The sequence below is a fragment of the Sylvia atricapilla genome, chromosome Z (genome assembly GCF_009819655.1).
Source record: "Sylvia atricapilla isolate bSylAtr1 chromosome Z, bSylAtr1.pri, whole genome shotgun sequence".
NCBI lineage: Eukaryota > Metazoa > Chordata > Aves > Passeriformes > Sylviidae > Sylvia > Sylvia atricapilla.
Window position 1 is genome coordinate 60,739,874 of NC_089174.1, and position 17,154 is coordinate 60,757,027.

At 36.8% G+C, this 17,154-nt stretch overlaps 1 protein-coding gene across 1 annotated transcript; it reads right to left on the reverse strand.

Annotated features, from left to right (window-relative positions):
• Positions 1-8,611: 8,611 nt before the first annotated feature.
• LOC136373701 (programmed cell death 1 ligand 1-like) lies at positions 8,612-17,154 on the reverse strand. The gene is made up of 7 exons (XM_066338660.1): positions 17,086-17,154; positions 16,039-16,389; positions 15,332-15,613; positions 14,031-14,141; positions 11,714-11,764; positions 10,714-10,779; positions 8,612-9,657 (listed from the first exon to the last, which is right to left on the reverse strand). The coding sequence occupies exons 1-7, from the start codon at positions 17,138-17,140 to the stop codon at positions 9,635-9,637; spliced, it is 939 nt and encodes a 312-aa protein (XP_066194757.1). The 5' UTR covers positions 17,141-17,154; the 3' UTR covers positions 8,612-9,634.

Here is a 17,154-nt window from a genome sequence, read left to right on the forward strand (position 1 = left end):
GCATAGTGTGTTAAAAAGATCTATTGGCATAATGTGTTAGAAAGATCAAAGATTTGTCAGCAAGTATCTGTATTAAAAGGCATCCTTCTTTATTTCCATAATCTCACTAGCAGACATCAAGGTGTAGTTCAATCTCAGTGTAATTTACCCATGCAGGTTCATCATGTGGCTCTGACACACTTCCATAGAGAAGCCTGCATCAGCATCTGGAAGGTGACTTCTGAACTTGCACTACTGACCATTCACGATCTTACAGGATAGCCCTCTTGTTCTCCCTGCTTTTCATAAAATATATGTCATGCCCTGCTCTTCAGTAGTCCTTGTACACAAATATCTTAACTTATCCCAAGCTTATGAACAGCACTATCTCTCGTTTTTCTGTTAAGCAAAAGGCCACTTCTAAAATATATTCATCATATGCCTGTTACAAATTCACAGGGATAAAAGAAGGAACGCTGTGCTGTAAAAATCAGCACTTAATGCTTTTTGCAGCAAAGTGAGGAATTGGAAATACATCTGGGAGCAGTAAGAAGTAGCATGACATTTTAAAAACAATTGAGATGCAGCCAGTAAATTGATTTCCTAGACCAACCTACAGAAGAAAAAGCAAGTTATCCCACAGTGCTCTGTGATTATAAAAGTTAAGTTGAAAAAACTTGGATAATTGAGATGGTGAAAAGCATCACATCAAACATCTAAAGATCATCATGGGGTTTTTTGAGTTGTAATAGTTTCAATGAAGATGTAGGGTCAAGACAAAAAGTTTGAATGGGACCAATGAAAACAAAAGTATGACTATCATCAAGGAAAATGAGGAACACAATTTTATCTTTTTGTACAACTTTTTTGCTTTCCTGGAAACACAAAGATTATATTTTCAGTAAATACCCAGATTGTATTTTCAGTAAATACTTGATTTCATTGGCCCACAAGTAACATATTCTGGTAAGTTTTTGTAGTGAATGCTGACTGAAATCCAGATGGCAATGATAATAAATTGCTTAAGTTCCACCAAAGATCAAAATGATACTAAGTATTGTTTTTCTCCTCTTGATTCATTCAGTTGATCGTGCCTGGGACTTTAGTCCTGGTCCCAGCTCACATATCCAGAGGGTTTATAACACTTGTCCAAAAAAAGGGTAATTTTTTGCCTTACTTCACATAAAATCTTAAGTGATTGTCCAAAGTCCTTCTTGTAAGGAGTGAGAAGGATATTTCTTGTTCCTTTGGAAAATTTAGACTCAGCATTCCCATTTCAAACTGTACAAGGTCTGTGCTCCATGTGAAAATATTATTCCATTTTCAACCTAATGTGTAGACTTTATTCCATTCTACAAACAGAAGTGAAAAGGTGCTTATCTTGACAGGGCTGGATGTTATAAGGATTCTCTCAGAAACTGAAGCTAGTGGCAAAATATGAACATCAATCTGCAACATGCTTAAACTGTGGAGCTCTTGAGCAAAAGCTAGGGTATTTTGTTTAAGTAGGTGTGCTTTGTACAGACCTCTTTGTTATGTGTTTATTGTTATTTACTGGATCCTATCTTCAGAAAACACTCATGTGAGTTGGCAGTTGAGGTTGGCACCAATCTGGTCATAAGAGTTAGGACTAATTTGGCATTAGTGACAACTCTCACAATGTTCATAATGTAAAGTTTACAAGAAATATTTTAAGCAAAGGAGCATAAAGATTGCAGAATATTTCACAATTTACTCCTTTCTAATAAAGATTGAAACCCACATCTGGATAATGTAAACTAAATCCTATTCTCTTCATCCATGAAAGATCATAATGCTTTTCTTAAGTTAAAGAAGACTCTTAGTATAAGATCCTCTGGAACTACCTTTGGTTAGTACCCTTGCTGTGATTGCTCCTGCACATGGCAGGGAGGTTGGAGTAAATCACCTTTAAAGGTTCCTTCCACTCAAATCATTCTATGGTTCTGTAGTTATATGATTATTCTCAATGCACTTTAATAAAGCATCCTGAAAAAAATCTGTGTGTGTACACTAAACAAAACAACCAGAGGCACAGGGAATCAGGGGCCTTATAGTCTAACAAATAAAGGAAAGTCCTTTCTTGGAAACATTGTTTCTGCTATTAAAATATTTGTATTCCAGCAAATTGATGATTTAAAACAGTAAACACATTTAGTATCTACATAATGAAATTTAGCAGAATTAAGCTAGGAGAGTTTTGTAGACCAATAACTCCCACTAAAATAAACAGAACAGCTGGAAAAGCTAAATAAGCTTTCAAGCACACTGGCTTTCTTCCAGGTTTAAAGCAGGAGTCAACACCGAAGAAATCAACAACAAATCAACACACAATAATCATTCAGATTTCGTCCTAGGATATCAAAGTTAAAGGACTAAGGAAGGGGTACTTGGTCCTTTTAAAGCTTAATGGCTATGGTAGACAGAATCTTCTTTGAATTGTACTTCCCTGCAGACCGAGATATCCTGCTGACAGCACTTATGATGTGATTCTTCTTGGTTTTATCAGGTATAACACAGGTGTTTGTACAATGTAGAAGGAAGAAGGGACATTGAATTCAATGGCTGGGAGGATAGAAATGTCACCAGGCTGGCCAGTTGGCCTGTGTCCACCTCCACACTGACTGTCCCATGCACTTTAGCAAACAAGGTTTTGTAAGTGATCTTGCATGCTGAGACATCTTGAGCTGGTAGAACTTGTTATGGTTTTGAGATACCAATATTTCAATTGATCTTTTTACTCCTACATTCATTCAACGTTTTTGCTCTGCTCCTGACAGACTCTGCAACATTACTGAGCTGAGATCAGCTCAGACTATGCTTTCCTAATCCCTCTCCTTCTACACTTTCTGTCTTATTGTATTGCAAACCTATACTAAGCACAGGACAGTGCATTCTGGAAATAATGCAAAATTACAAACTCATCTTAATCAAAAGCAATCAAGCCATGTTAACAGGCATCTGACTTTGCTCCATTTGACTCCCCTTGTGTGAAATGGAGTTTTATGCTTACTTAGTTAGAAAAGAGACTGTCTTCTCATGCACCTATGTACACAGCAAAAGATTATATGGTCCCAGTCACAGGTTTTTTGTCTTTTTCTGTTACTTAAACTCCCCTGCCTTCTGTGCATTTTGCAATGGAAGCAAGCTTTTTTCGACAGCTTTTAACACCCTAACATGTACAGAGACACAACTTCTTGTCATCTTCATGTAATGGCTAAACTGATTTTACTTTCAGTGAAGTATCCCGTTTAAAAAAGAAACAAACGAAAAAATTAAAGAAAAACGTTTAAAAATGCTAGGTCAGAAAATAAACAACAGAATAAACAAAAGCCAAGCATTAGATCCTCATTCAAACTATAACTGTTCTATATCCCACCATCAGAAAGAAGGTACTTTGTTTCTACTTCAGGAATTTCATAAAAAATCCTAACCATGCATGTTTAAATTTGTTTGAATGCCATTTCTCCGGCCTGTCTCAGTATATTCTGTGGACATAATCTCTTGTTCTCATTCTCTCAGACTCACCTTATTCATATATCATCTTACTTGCTGTTCTTCCTCTGTCTTTTGCACACTTCTTGTAGTCCTGTGTTGCCTGCCTCACCACACAGGCAATTTATTGTTAAGACCATTCCTTTGTTCCTGATATTTACCTGTGACAGACAGCCTCTTTGCATTTCAGTCTCCTCTCCATCTCACTTCAGCTTTCAGGTGCAGAGATATAATTTCTCACTTTCTTCTTTGCTCACACTATCTGTGAATTCTCACTTTCCTTGCATTGTATAACTGTCATCTGTTGAACATTTTCCACTGTCAGTTTTTTGTTCCATGACAAGTACAATCATTCTAATATGGCTGCAATTTTTTATTCTGTAGATACTAGGATAGAACTGGGATGAAATTTTGTTACATTTAAAAAGCAGTTGTGTATATCATAGAACCTTTCAGAGCCTTTTCTTTCAGCTTTAGCAGCATTACTGAATACAGGCTGATACTCTGGCATGATATACTGTGAATTTTCTTTCATATCTCCAGCTTCTACAGAAAGAAAGACTCTCAGATAGGCACAAGGACTTCTTCTCTTCATGGCCTTTGCTTTTTCTGGGATGCAGAAGGTGAAAGTCCCCAGGCTTGCTGTACAGTCAAAACAACCTATTGTCTGAAGGTAGTGTTAGTAACAACCAAAAGAAAGTAAACAGAAATATATAGATACAAATAAGTACAGAGGGTTTTTTTCTCCATTCAAATCTTCCCTGAAATTCAGGATGAAGTATTTACTAAGAGCTACATCCTCATGCATGAGTCTCACCAGCACCATTCCTCTGCATTTGCCTGTGACAGAAGATAGAGTTGCAAGACAGTTTCAGCTTCCAAAAATATCAGGGTTAGAAATTACATGGAACTTTGTTTTTGGATCTGGAGGTTATCTTTTACTCAGAATCAGAATCTGTATCCCAGTAATATTTTGAAAACAGACTTAAGGAAAGTAAAAGTAAATATTACTAGATCTTAAGAATCTCAGAAAAAAACCCCTGCAATTCATCCATTGGTCAGAAATACAGGGAACATAAATTTGCAATTTATCAGTGTTATACTCACATCAGATCTTTATGCAGGTCATTGCAATCTGATTCATGTAACAGCAAAGATTTTCAAAGATCTATTCTATTTGCACAATAGCAGAAACTACCCAACTCACATGGCAGTGTATAACATACACATGTGTGTAATAGCACAGCTTGTAGGCTGATCTGATACAAGCTTTATTCAGGGAAGGGGAGGGGAGGGAAGGGGAGGGGAGGGGACTATGTTGAAAGGACATTTCTTAGGAGCAGTTTCAGTTTTATTCTGAATGTACACTGAGCTCACTTCTCTGCATTGCTGAGAATGTGCATACATCCAAAAAAATTACCAAGCATTCTGTAAAATTTATGTGCTGAAATTGTGCTTTTGATTGTCCCCATGATTTTTCAGTGGGTTTATAACCATTTAGAATAGTGTACAGCATTGGCATCTGAATTTGCATTTACTAGGACTCTTCTACATTCATGAAACTATCAAGTTACATTTTTTTAGCTTTCATCAGATTTCTTAGCTTTCATCAGATTTTTTTAGATTTCATCAGATTTCATGACAAATTTTACAAGAATTCCTCAAGCGATTACCTAATATTTGCAGAACCCAGTTCCTTTTTAATTCCATCTAAATTGATGTTACTACAAAAAAAAAAACACCAAAAACCCAAACCCAAAACAAAACAAAAAAGATCACTGTAAGGCTAATCAAACACTCCAGTGAGAATCTCCATCCTTACAAATGCACCAAACTTCCAAACTTTACAGAACAAAGCCTGGGCAATTTTTTTTAAGATGTTGCTGCTATGAGTGGAAGATTGGATTAAGTGACTGATAGATCCCCTTTCCAATATAAAAGTATTTTTTCTATCAAACAGCTTTATCAATTTAACAGCATCTTCTCATTTTTCATCACACTATCTTTTAATTTAGGATGACATAATGAATGAGAGACATAAAAGAGGTACAGATGCCTTTGAGCTAGAGGTGGGACTCACATATTCTTTTGTCTCCTATTAGATTCTCACTGTTTGTGAGGATTGTGTTCTACCTCAACACAAAAAACAATTGTGGCTTTACTGGTGTGAATCCTAGCTGGTTTGGGATGATGTATGATGATTGCCTACCTCGCAATTCCGGACTGATTTATGAAATTATGTCTCCTGCAGCCTAGTACAGAGCAAACTAGTTCAACAAAATCACTGTTAGATTACTTTATTTTTCCTCTGTAATCTTATCATGTGTAGCCCTGTCACACTAAGTAATTCATGGGTAGACACACTTTTTCCCAGAAAAGCTCCAATGACTTCTTGGACAGAAGTCAATGATTTGGATGACAGAAAAGAAATGCCAAAGTTACTTCATGGTCACCATCACCATCTTCTATTCATTGTGAGCCAGTCCTGCCCACAATATGTTTCTTCATGTGTTCCTGTTTTGGAACAAGGAGATAGCTCATTGAAAATGCCCAAGAGTCAGTGACTTGCCTTGGGCATCACATGAACCCTTGCCTGGGACAATCATATATTTGTGAGACCAGAGAAATATGGAGAGAAAGAGAGAGAAAGAGAGAGAGAGGGAATCTGGGAGAAGATGCTGAAAAACCAGAAGTCCTATTGTTAACATCTGCAAAATCAGAAATTCCACTGTTAATATATCTGTTGTTTTCTTGGCCAGCCCATGCTTGAATTATACTTTTTTGGCCAATGGGAAAAGGGATACACTTGAAGATGCTGCAGTTCTGCTCTGTGAAAAGATGTGCAGGTCAATAGCAATGATTCTATATTTCATATTATTACCTCTTTAATGGAATTGTAATTAGCAATAGCTTTCATATTCCACAAAATTAAATGCCACATCACAAAGCAGGCCACCACACTGGTTTACAGTTACATTTGTCAAATAAATGAGTCCTGAACTGAAATAACAATAATAAGCCAATTTAGATTGTGCACATGAACCAGGTTTTCTGAGCACTTTTGGAAATCTAATAATGCTTCACTACTAGAAAGTAAAATGCAGCTTACAAAACCTAAGTCTGCTCCTGATTGCTGCTGTATTTTGTCTTCCAGATACCTGAAAACACTGAAGTGGCATGCAAATATTTTCAACTGAAGGAAAAAAATGTTATTATATGTATAGTGCTTAACTACATTTTTTGTATTAGGATAGGAAGGATTTCCACTTGTCTAGTTCTCATGAACTAAATGTGTTCTATTTTCACTTTGGTGTGTACTCTCCCTCTGTAATGAGCAACAAATACTTGATCTGAAAGCACTTACAGCATTCAAGTATAAAAATGTGGGCCTATCTCCCTGTATTCATAAAAATGAAGCCACAAAACTTAGATTGTACTAAAAGCTCAACTTCTAAAATAAGATTAGACAAGTTCAGCTTTGTATTGCAGAGAAGTATAATATACAGCTTATTTAGTGAGGGCAGGTCTTTTCATCTTACCTGTTAGTCACCACATGTGCTGGAAAAACCCTTTTTTTGACCCAGAGACGGGGCTCCTGAGAGGCATTTTAAAAGATTTTATTCCATTTTCAGTCTCATAAGAAAGGTGAGATGGTACAAATGTTACAATTCACACCATTACAATCAGAAGCCAAACTGTTTCCAAATTATAATACATTATAAGCATTTTTTGCCTATCAGCTTTTGCCACACAATGCTGCTAATGCTTCTAAGCCAATCATCTATTAAAATACCCCACATGGTTCTTGGTACAATAAATCTTTCATAGTTCTATTTCTCCAAAATATCTAGTCTATTTGCAAGATCATAATTTGAAACTTGTTTGTACTTCAGTTTCTCTCTCAACAATGTCTGTCCTATTCCATGGCCTTTCTAAATTAGCATACCTTATCTCAGAGTTTGCATACAGGTGTACAGGACTACGTGAGCCTTCTGTCAGGCTTTGAGAATTCTCTACAAATCCATTTCCAACATCATGTCTTGCTTTTTTAAGGAAGTAGCAAAATTTTATGCTTCCCATCAACCACCTAGGGATTCAAGCACTGTAATTTTACAAGTTAGGGGTCAGCTGCAGAATTTAAATTTTTATCTCCTCATTGCTTTATCTAATTCATCTGATATACAGGACTTTCAACAGTAATTTGCCCTTTCTCCTACTGTGGGAAGATAAATATAACTGCTGTCCAGTAGAGTTTGATAAAGATATTAACTTCAGTTCCATAATACCAAGCAAGCACTGTTAATAGCACTGCCTTGCAAAGGCTTATAAGAGCTAACAAGAGGAGAGTTCTTCACTTGTACTGTAATATGCACACAACTTGTCCAATCTCAAACAGGAAGTAGAAAGTGAAGAACTCATGTTGTCTGGAAAGGGGATTATTTATATGATGATGTGATTCTACATTTTTGTGCTGAGTCAGTACTTTGTCTACAAATGGTCCTGTTATTTCAAAATCCCCTCTGTAGATAATAAAATTTGGCTGTCACCTTCAATGACACCCAGATTCAAAAAGCACGCTGGAAATCAGGAGGAGATATTCAAGTTCATATAGTAACCTTGAAGAGTCAAATGGGAAGAATCAGTATCAGAATACACAAGGTCTGCAATGAATTAGGGAAATAATTTTGTAGCAACTATTTTATTTAACTGGCATTGACCAACCCCATTATGATTCTGAGACACATTTATCGATTTTACTACATAGGACAGCTTTCTGAGTTTATTAAACACGACTGTACGTTAGCTAGTTTGAATACTGCCAGCACTGAAGCCCTGGCATTCATGAATGATGATTGTGTCCACATTCTTGGGACTGCATAATAAATAATTTATTTTTGACTGAAAACTAAAACCTGAGCCCAGTGAGATTCCAGTTCTCTTCCATCTGTTCTTTGTAGGAGCCATTAGAGGGAGGTCATGGCTGTAGACTCTGTCCTACAGCTATATCTTAGATACTCTTTTTTCTCAGAAATATGTAAATATTTCTTGCATTATTACATTACATTGAGATTACATTATTGCTGACAGGTTAAGGAAGGCAGGGAAAAAAAAACACAAGGAAAACAAAATGTTGTTTATTAAAAAAATAGAATTGTGAACACCACTGTAATAAATTATTTTCACATGTGTATGATCCCAAAAAAAGCTATGCACTTAGCAAAATGTAACGTAACAATAACTTGAGAAATGGGATCCAGAACATGTTTCTTCAGCATTTCTATGTAATCACATATGCATGTATTTCATGTCCTAGAAGTAAGTAGATTTTCCTTTTTCCATTCCCAAGAAAACAAAATGGACATCTAAAACAAGGGCTGTTCTTCCTAAATGTCCAAAGAATTGTATCATCCCCAAACTGTAAATCAGAAGAGCAATGAGCAGTAACCAATTAGTGCCAGCTATATCATGAGGAAATTAAATGCCAAAAATGCTTTTCAAAGAAAGATATCAAAAAGTTCAATATTATTTCATTTCCAAGCCACAGTTGCCAAGTTTTAAATAATCTTTTTCAGATATAGCTGCAAGCATCTGGTATTTTAAGGACTTAAAATGCCCTGTATGTATGGCATCTTGTCTTGTTGCTCCATCATCTTCTATGAGAATCAATGTATTGAAAAGATTCTTCAAAAGATGGAAAACCAGTTATATGCAGGAAATTTGGCGCTCAGGTGAAAAAGGAAGAAAAAAAGGTTCAGAAGATGACCTATCAAGAACTATCTATGAAATTCATTATGGTCTTGGACCTAAAGTGCTTTACCTGAAAGATATTTTCAACTAAATGTGTCTTTAAAAGACACATTTGCCTAAACTTGAGAAGGTGGAAACTTTGATATTTAAATAAATACCTCAGTAAGATACTCATATAGTCTCATATACAGAAGCCTGCATTCGGTAATTTTCTGTGCTATAATAATAATTTTAATTTCATTAACTTCATTTTTTTCCCTGTGTTACAACAATATAGAAGATTGCCATCAAACCATAAACACAAAAAATTAATATCCCCTTGAATAGATAGAGCACAGAACATTTGAGCTGTCAAATCTTCACAATAGAGGAAAACAATCTTCCCCTTCTTTCTCTAGGTCTTCTCAATTTGCATATCTGTAACAGGAAGAATTATAAGAAAAAATATCAAATTGCAAAATGATGAAGCACAGAACACTTCATAGGTTTAGGCCCCTTTTCTAGAGTTTGGAGGTATCAAAAAGTCTCCTTCATTGTCAAAATTTAAGATCTAAAATTAAATTAATTAAAAGATCATGGGAGGAAATAAAGTGGTGGTTCAAACATACTTGTGGGAAGTGCTCTTTAGCAAATACAGTAAGATTGCTGTTGCTTAGGTCCTCCTTTATTTTAAAACCTTTTAGAATTCTTTAAAATACATTTAGCCCTCCATCTGTCAGTATTCCCAGTGGCATATCCCCAGGCCCTTACTCTTCGACGTGGAGATCTATGCCTGCAGGACCAGCAGGCTTACCAGTAAGTTTAATGTAGTAAAGTGTAGCAGGGAGGGATTTGGGATGCAATTAATGCAAGTGCTTTAGAAGTCAACAAGAAAGTGAGAGAAAAACCGCAATAATTCAACCCTCCTCTTCCACCCCACAGGTTGCTTCATAGATTTGAGATATTTGATCATATATTTTCTTGTTTGGTTGAGACAGAATAGCATAGCTTGGGACCTGCTCAAGTGGCTGTGATGGGTTCCTGTCTCCTCCCTCATTGCAGTCATCACCCTTACAGGTGTGTATGAACAACTCTTTCTGTAGCAAAAGAGCAAGTTAGAAAAAAACAACTGGTTTGGGTTGTTATATATCTCCACATCACGTTTTCCTTTCCTTATATCTTTATTCTCTATTTTAAGAAACAGATTAATAATTTTATGTAACAAACAGTACACAATGAGTTATGATTGCCATGGTTTAGTTGAGGTTAGGGTTGGGTTGGACTTGATTATCTTGGAGGTCTCTTCCAACCTAATGATTCCGTGACTCTGTGATTCTATGATGGTGAGAATGAGAGGCTGTATTTCTCTGGAAGTTTCTGTCTGTTGAAACAAGAGGCTAAATAAACCAGCCTTGAATCAGTGCTCCAGTGACCAGGGATGGTTTATGCTGTGTGCAATTTGCTACTGATTTTTCCTTTGTCATTTATACTTACATTTCAGCTCTCTGTCTTCAAAAGAAGCATCTCTGCAGTCATGTGTATCCTTATCTTTTGACATCTCTGTAAGCAAAGGACATACATATGTTCAGCAGTGAGTATAGCTCAAACTTTTCCTATAGTGATAAATCTGTGTTAGAAACTGCCACCTCAGGCCACTCAGGGTCTAGACTGCCTTGAATGCAGAGCAAGGGATGAGATTAACACCAAATCCATGTCCATTTGGGTAAGTATTCTCAAGAGAGTTTTTCTTAGGAAAAATACCAATGGCTAGCATGAACTAGTTTTCACACAGCAATTTAATTTGTGGTGGTCTACAAAATACCATGCAACAAATTAAAAATAAATCAACCAGTAACCAACCTGGGAGGCAACAAAAGGATTTTAATCTCTTCTCTCCTAGTGTAAATATTAAGTCTCTTCACTCTTTTCTTCATTTCCTTCAATACTACCTGTCTTGGTGGTACTGGCCTTCCACGGAGATTTGCTCATAGTAAATAACATTGATATCACAACACAGAAACTAAAGTTTCCCTGTGTTTCTCTCAATGGGTCCAAACTCTGTGTCATGAATGTTGTGACAAAGACCCTCAAATGCATGCTATGATACTGGAGAAAACAGGAACATGCCAACACAGTTCAAATTGCAGCAAAAATCTGCACATCAGGATGTGATGCTGTTCTGAGGTGTTATTTTCCAGGGAGCCTGGTCCTTATCCAGGCTTTCCAAAACACAGCATACTGCTCTGTCCTTTTCTTGTGTATATGTTCCTGGAACAAGTATGCTTTTCTTTCACGTTTTCCTTTCAAAAGGATTACACAGTCATGAAACACCACTCTTCAATTGTAATTTATAGTTCTTATGTAAATGAAATGTAGAAAGCAAAATCAAAATTTAATTTAATCACCATTTGGTCATCACTGTTACAAACTTAATTCTCAAGCAATTATTTTCACAAGAATCACGCTCTGGTAGATTCAAGTTATATGTACATACTTGCTATTGATGAGCTCACCACAGGTGTTCTGTTGCTCTTATTTTCTCTAGCTGAAAGAAAACAAAAGAGAAAGAAATTTAAAGAACCACTTGTCCTGGCATAACTGTGATGCCTCTGTATCCCCAGTCATCTGTTCTGTGCATGCTGTATGTTGTGTTCTGTACCTTTCAGACTCGTTCTAAGAGTGAAGCAGGGAAAGAAGACGCACGCAGTTTGTTCTGAAAACAGTGTTCACTCCTTCGCATTCTTCTTTTTTCTCTGCCTGGGGACTGTGTGTTCATCGGATACAGGGACAGCAGACAGAGAGGGTTTTTTCCCTTTTAGTTAGTTTAGCTAGCTGAAGCAAAGAAGCTTTCCTGGAAAGTTTTTTTTCCTTTTTCTTTGGATTGTTTAAATCTGCTCTGTACTGAAAACCCAGAGAAGGACCGGCATCTGGCACCTGTGGCCCACCAGGGCCTGGATCTTGGCATTTTCCAGCACCAAAGGGACTGGGACTGATGAGGGACTGAAAGAGCCCAGCTAACTCCTGGCAAGGACTTCCTCAGTTTTGCCATCTCTCTTCCAAGCACCGAGAGGTTTTATTGTTTCTTTTTTTTTTTTTTTCATTCCCCATGCTTGTGGGGATTTTGTTTGTGAAATAAATAGTTTTTTCCACTTTTCTAGGAGGAAATTCTTTTTCCTAGACCGGCTGGGGTGAGGGGCCATTTGGGTTTAATCTCCAGAGGAACCTTATTTGGAGATTTCCTCCCAAATTTGCCCTAAACCAGGACACCACCCAAATACTTGCTTTAGATCTAATGAGGAGCTTGAACACATTGGTGGGAGGGGCACACTTAACATAGTGTAATAATTTGTTTTCAAAACACTAGATTTCTTCAAAGACTTTAAAATAAGTTCTTCATTGCTCCCAGTCTGTTGGTTTCATTTCCAACTTTCTTTTTTTGTTTCTAAGCCAAAACTTCATTGATACTCTACACTAATATCACTTGAAAATACTTGTTCAAATGGTTTCCTATTGCATTTTTTCACACAGAAGTTGAACATATCAGAAAACAGGGAACAAGAAGCAGATCATCTTCTCAGTGCTTTTTGAGGGGGAAAATGCCCACATTCTGAGAACATACTGTTCTGAGAAAATCACTTGTCTGGTAACTCAGGACAGCTTGGGGCTTAAGACAAAAACCTACTGTCACTAGTTTAGCTTTTGAATCAACTTGTAGTTTACCACACAAACACTCTCACACATGTATGTGTGTATATGTAGATAGACATGAAATCTAATGTGATATACATTATCACATATAGACACAAACAATAAATATTACTCAGGCAACATAGGAAACTTCTGGTCTTCGCTGAAATCCCCAGTGGGACTCTTTTGAGCAGTCAAGGATTTTGCTGTCCCTTCTTCCACTTTCATGTTCTGCTCCTATTCCTATCATGTTCTTAGGGCAAGTATATTCTTATACCTGCAGGGTTACCTACAGGCTTTTTTGCAGCCTGTTAGAATGACCTGCGAGCCTGTTAAGCCTACGAATACTTATCTCAGGACATTTCCATAGCTGCCCTGCTCCCCCACCCAACCTATGGAAGAAAAAGAAATTAACAATAATTCTTTCAGTTGAAGTAACAAGTTTAAACCCCACTTTTTTCTTTATTTTGGGTGCTAACTATATTCTTTTCATACTCAGATAACCTAAAAATGATTTCTCCAAGTTTCTCTTTTGTTAGCTAGCAAATGAAAACATATTATTGCCAATGCTTTAGCTTTTCAATATACTGTGATGCTGAAAACGTCTAATATTAATTTGTGAAATAAACTGAGAAAGCTCAAAGCTTAGTAAGGAAATCAATGAAACTGGTATGAAGAGTGAGTGAGAATATTCTCTTAAAAAAACAGGTGCTCACAGTTCAGTGAAATTTTTTCAGAGAATGCAAAAAAAAAGAACCACTAAAAGACCTCCAGTATTCTATCTGCTACCAGCTTTCTGGTCCCCAGACAAAGAGGAGGACACAGAACAGGAATTTTCAATTTCCAGTAGGTCAAAAAAAAGTGCTTTGATGCTGAAATAGGTCAGACACTAATCTTACTTCTATACATCCTTATCTGTAAGAAAGATTAACAGACATGCATGGGTAAGTGGTTTGTGAGGGGCTGATAACCTATTTCACTCAGTCAACTTGCTGATATCTACCTAAGTCAAGCAAAGAGAAATAAACAATGTGGTAAAAATTGTCTCATTTCACTCAGCGAGGATGAATTAACAGAGCAGATTGACAATAACGGAGATACTCTAAAATAAATAATTTGCATACCTTTTCTCATGCAGAGCAGAAATAGAAGACCTGATCCAATAAAAGCAGTAGCAATGAGAGCTGCTCCAACAAAGCGTCTGCTCTCAGTCTGGAGAGTGCCATCAGCTGAATCTTAAAGAGAAACAAGTTGGGGATAGGACATTACAGAACTGTGTAAGATCCTCCCTTTGCCTTTTATTTTCACTCTATTATTTTTGCTATGAGCAGTTAAGACGTGATAACAACATAATAGATTGTGTCTAAGATCAGGTGCTAATGGTGCACTTAACTTTTTTTCAAATAAAGGGGAGGGGAAAGAAGATATTAATGTTTGTCTTTGTTCTCTCCATCATGTGATAGTGCCTTTGATCTCATCAAAATTCTGCTTGTCAAAGTGTTACATCTGGTTTAGTTTCCCATCAGGATTACAGAAAAAAAGGTAATTGAGAAAGAGGACAGAGTTCCTTTCATCTGGTAAAGCTCCAAATGCAAAGGGTAAGTGGTCTCATTGAATCCTAGATATTTTTCTTGTTAAAATCAGACTTGCCCATTGAAAGAATGACTTGGCTTTCTCACTGTAACCTTCCTTTTTCAAGTCCTTGTCAGGCCCAAAAAGTGTGCCCTCACAGGTATTTTTAAAACTAGGTGGTGAACTGGACCTGGTAAATGATCTGATGAAGAGACAGTCTGACAAAGAGAAATACTGCTTTTGAGTTGGATCATGTTCTCCAGTCTGGTTGAAAATGTATCAGGCTACAATGCAGAAAAGAACAATCAAAAGCAAAAGCAGCAGAGGAGCTGCCCAGCTAAAGGGTCTAATTAGGAATTGTATTGGTCTTGTCCATTTATGAGTTTTCCTTCAGTTCAGACTTTATGAGCAAAAAAAATCTATATACAATTAATTAAATTTAAATATGCTAAAAGCAAAGGCTGTAGTTGCAGGAAAAGATCATATTGTTCAAGCTTATGTGACAGTAATCATCAACAAAATAAAATATTCTTGGAAGATGTAATTGGAGGATTTAATTTCTAGGTACTGAGCTGCATGTCTTTCAAAAATGGAACTTTTTTAACATTTAGACTCAATTTCCACATACCCGCAGGTCAGACAAAATTGATGTCTTTGAATTCTGACCATATATTCATGATGAACAAGTTAGCATATAAAAGTGTACATTAATAACAAAACTTAATGACACAGGTATTTCTTTCTGGCCTCTTCAAAATTAGGAAAGATTAACAAATTAAAGCTGATTCGGCTGGGACAAAATTACATTGGCACCTTGAAGTGTATTACCATAAATGAAATTTAGAAGTGTTACCTGTTATGTGTAAAATGGCAGATGTATTTTCTTGCAGCTCTTTATTCCAGAATATACAGTAAAAAATCTCATCAATTGCACTTTTGATTGTAAGGGTACTTGTCATGTGGTACAACTGGTCACTTCCAGTTTCAAATCTTGTGTTTGCCTTATCAGTCAAATCTTCGTAGTTTCTGTTTTGCCATATCACTTCAGCTTCTGGATATCCTTCTGACTGACATGTCAACTTCCATTCATTGTGTCCTGTGCTCACCACTCTTTGGTTTATAATTCTGTAAGGAGCTAAACAATTGGACAAAAATCATTAGCAATAGGAAACGAGAAGAACAGCCTATATTAAATGCAAGACACCTTTTCTTTTTCCCCAGCCTCAGGTCAAGTTTCAGATTAGATTTTGACAGGAAAAGTAACAATATTGTGTCTGTAACTAGAGGTACTTTTAGAAAGCTCAATAGCCTTTATGGTCTTTGTACTGTCTACATGATTTTGCAACCCCATTCCTTACATGTCATTGGGGTCTTAAAGGACAGAACACAGATTCAGCCTAAACAGATGTGCCAAGCTATACAGCTGTGCAAGCACCATCAGATAGCTCCTTGTCTCCAATGAGGTTTCTTTAACTGCTAATCCAGCTACTTCTTACTTCAGGGTCTCCTCTGAAGTCTTTTAAGAGTATCAGAGTATTGAACCTCTGGTAGCACACGCACCCTTAACTTTCAGATGGATTGTCTTGTAGTCAGCTCCCCCATAGACAACAACACAGCGGTAAACCCCTGCATCTCTGAGCTTCACATCACTGATCTGAAGGAGAGACTGTCCCAAGTTCAGATTCTCTTTCAACAATTTTATTCTTCCCCTAAAGTCATTGTGCTGACTTTTGAGGTCTTCCTCTCCTTTGAGAAGTTCATAAACCTGCTTCGACTCATCTTTCTTTTCCCAGCTGACACTTAAATCTTTAAACTCTAATTTCCCATTCACTGGAAAAGTGCATTCCATGGTCACATTGTTCCCACGTTCGACAGTGCAGAGTGGCTGAGGAGCTTCAACAGTGAATAAAGCTGAAAAACAAAATTTGGAAGAAAAGTTAGTTTTTCAATAATCTGCCTAATCTTTGAAGTCATGTCTTACCATACCCATAGGAAATTTTAAGGACCAAAGTATCTGCTCTGTTCTGAAAAGTTAAACATTTTGGTCTGTACTTGTCCAGTGTGTGACAAAACACAAGACCTCTGCTGTATGCACACACAATGGGCACTTATACCTGCAGATACCTGCTTTGTGCACACACACACTCTGTGATGCTGTACTAGAAACAGTGAACTGTATATGCACAACTACTCAGCTGTTGCTTTGAGAACACTGCTGTGGTAACAGGCAAATGTTAGTGCCTCCAATGGGAATGTTCTCTTTGTATAAATGCCAGTTGTTTTTACCCACAATGTTAAAGAATACAAACAATTCCCAGGTTTGATAGAGCCTAGAAAACTTTTGGTGTAATGCCAATAGTTCCTTGTTTGAAATGGTGCCTCTGCTGAAACACTGACAGGGATTTTAACCTGACCCCATATCAAAATACCTGCATCTAGTTTAACGTAAAGCCATGCTTAGACCTTTTTACTTAAAATATTAATGAAAATCCTAAAATGATAGCAGCTGAAGGAAAACCAGGGAAATTAACATTTCTGTGCCTATACATTGAAAGAAAACAGTTCTACTAAAACAGTTCTACTGCTTTCCATGACTTGGCTTCTTACCGTATAAGAAACGCCAGTAGAATAAAAATATATATAAAAACAAAGGCCTTCCCATGATGTAGATTGAAT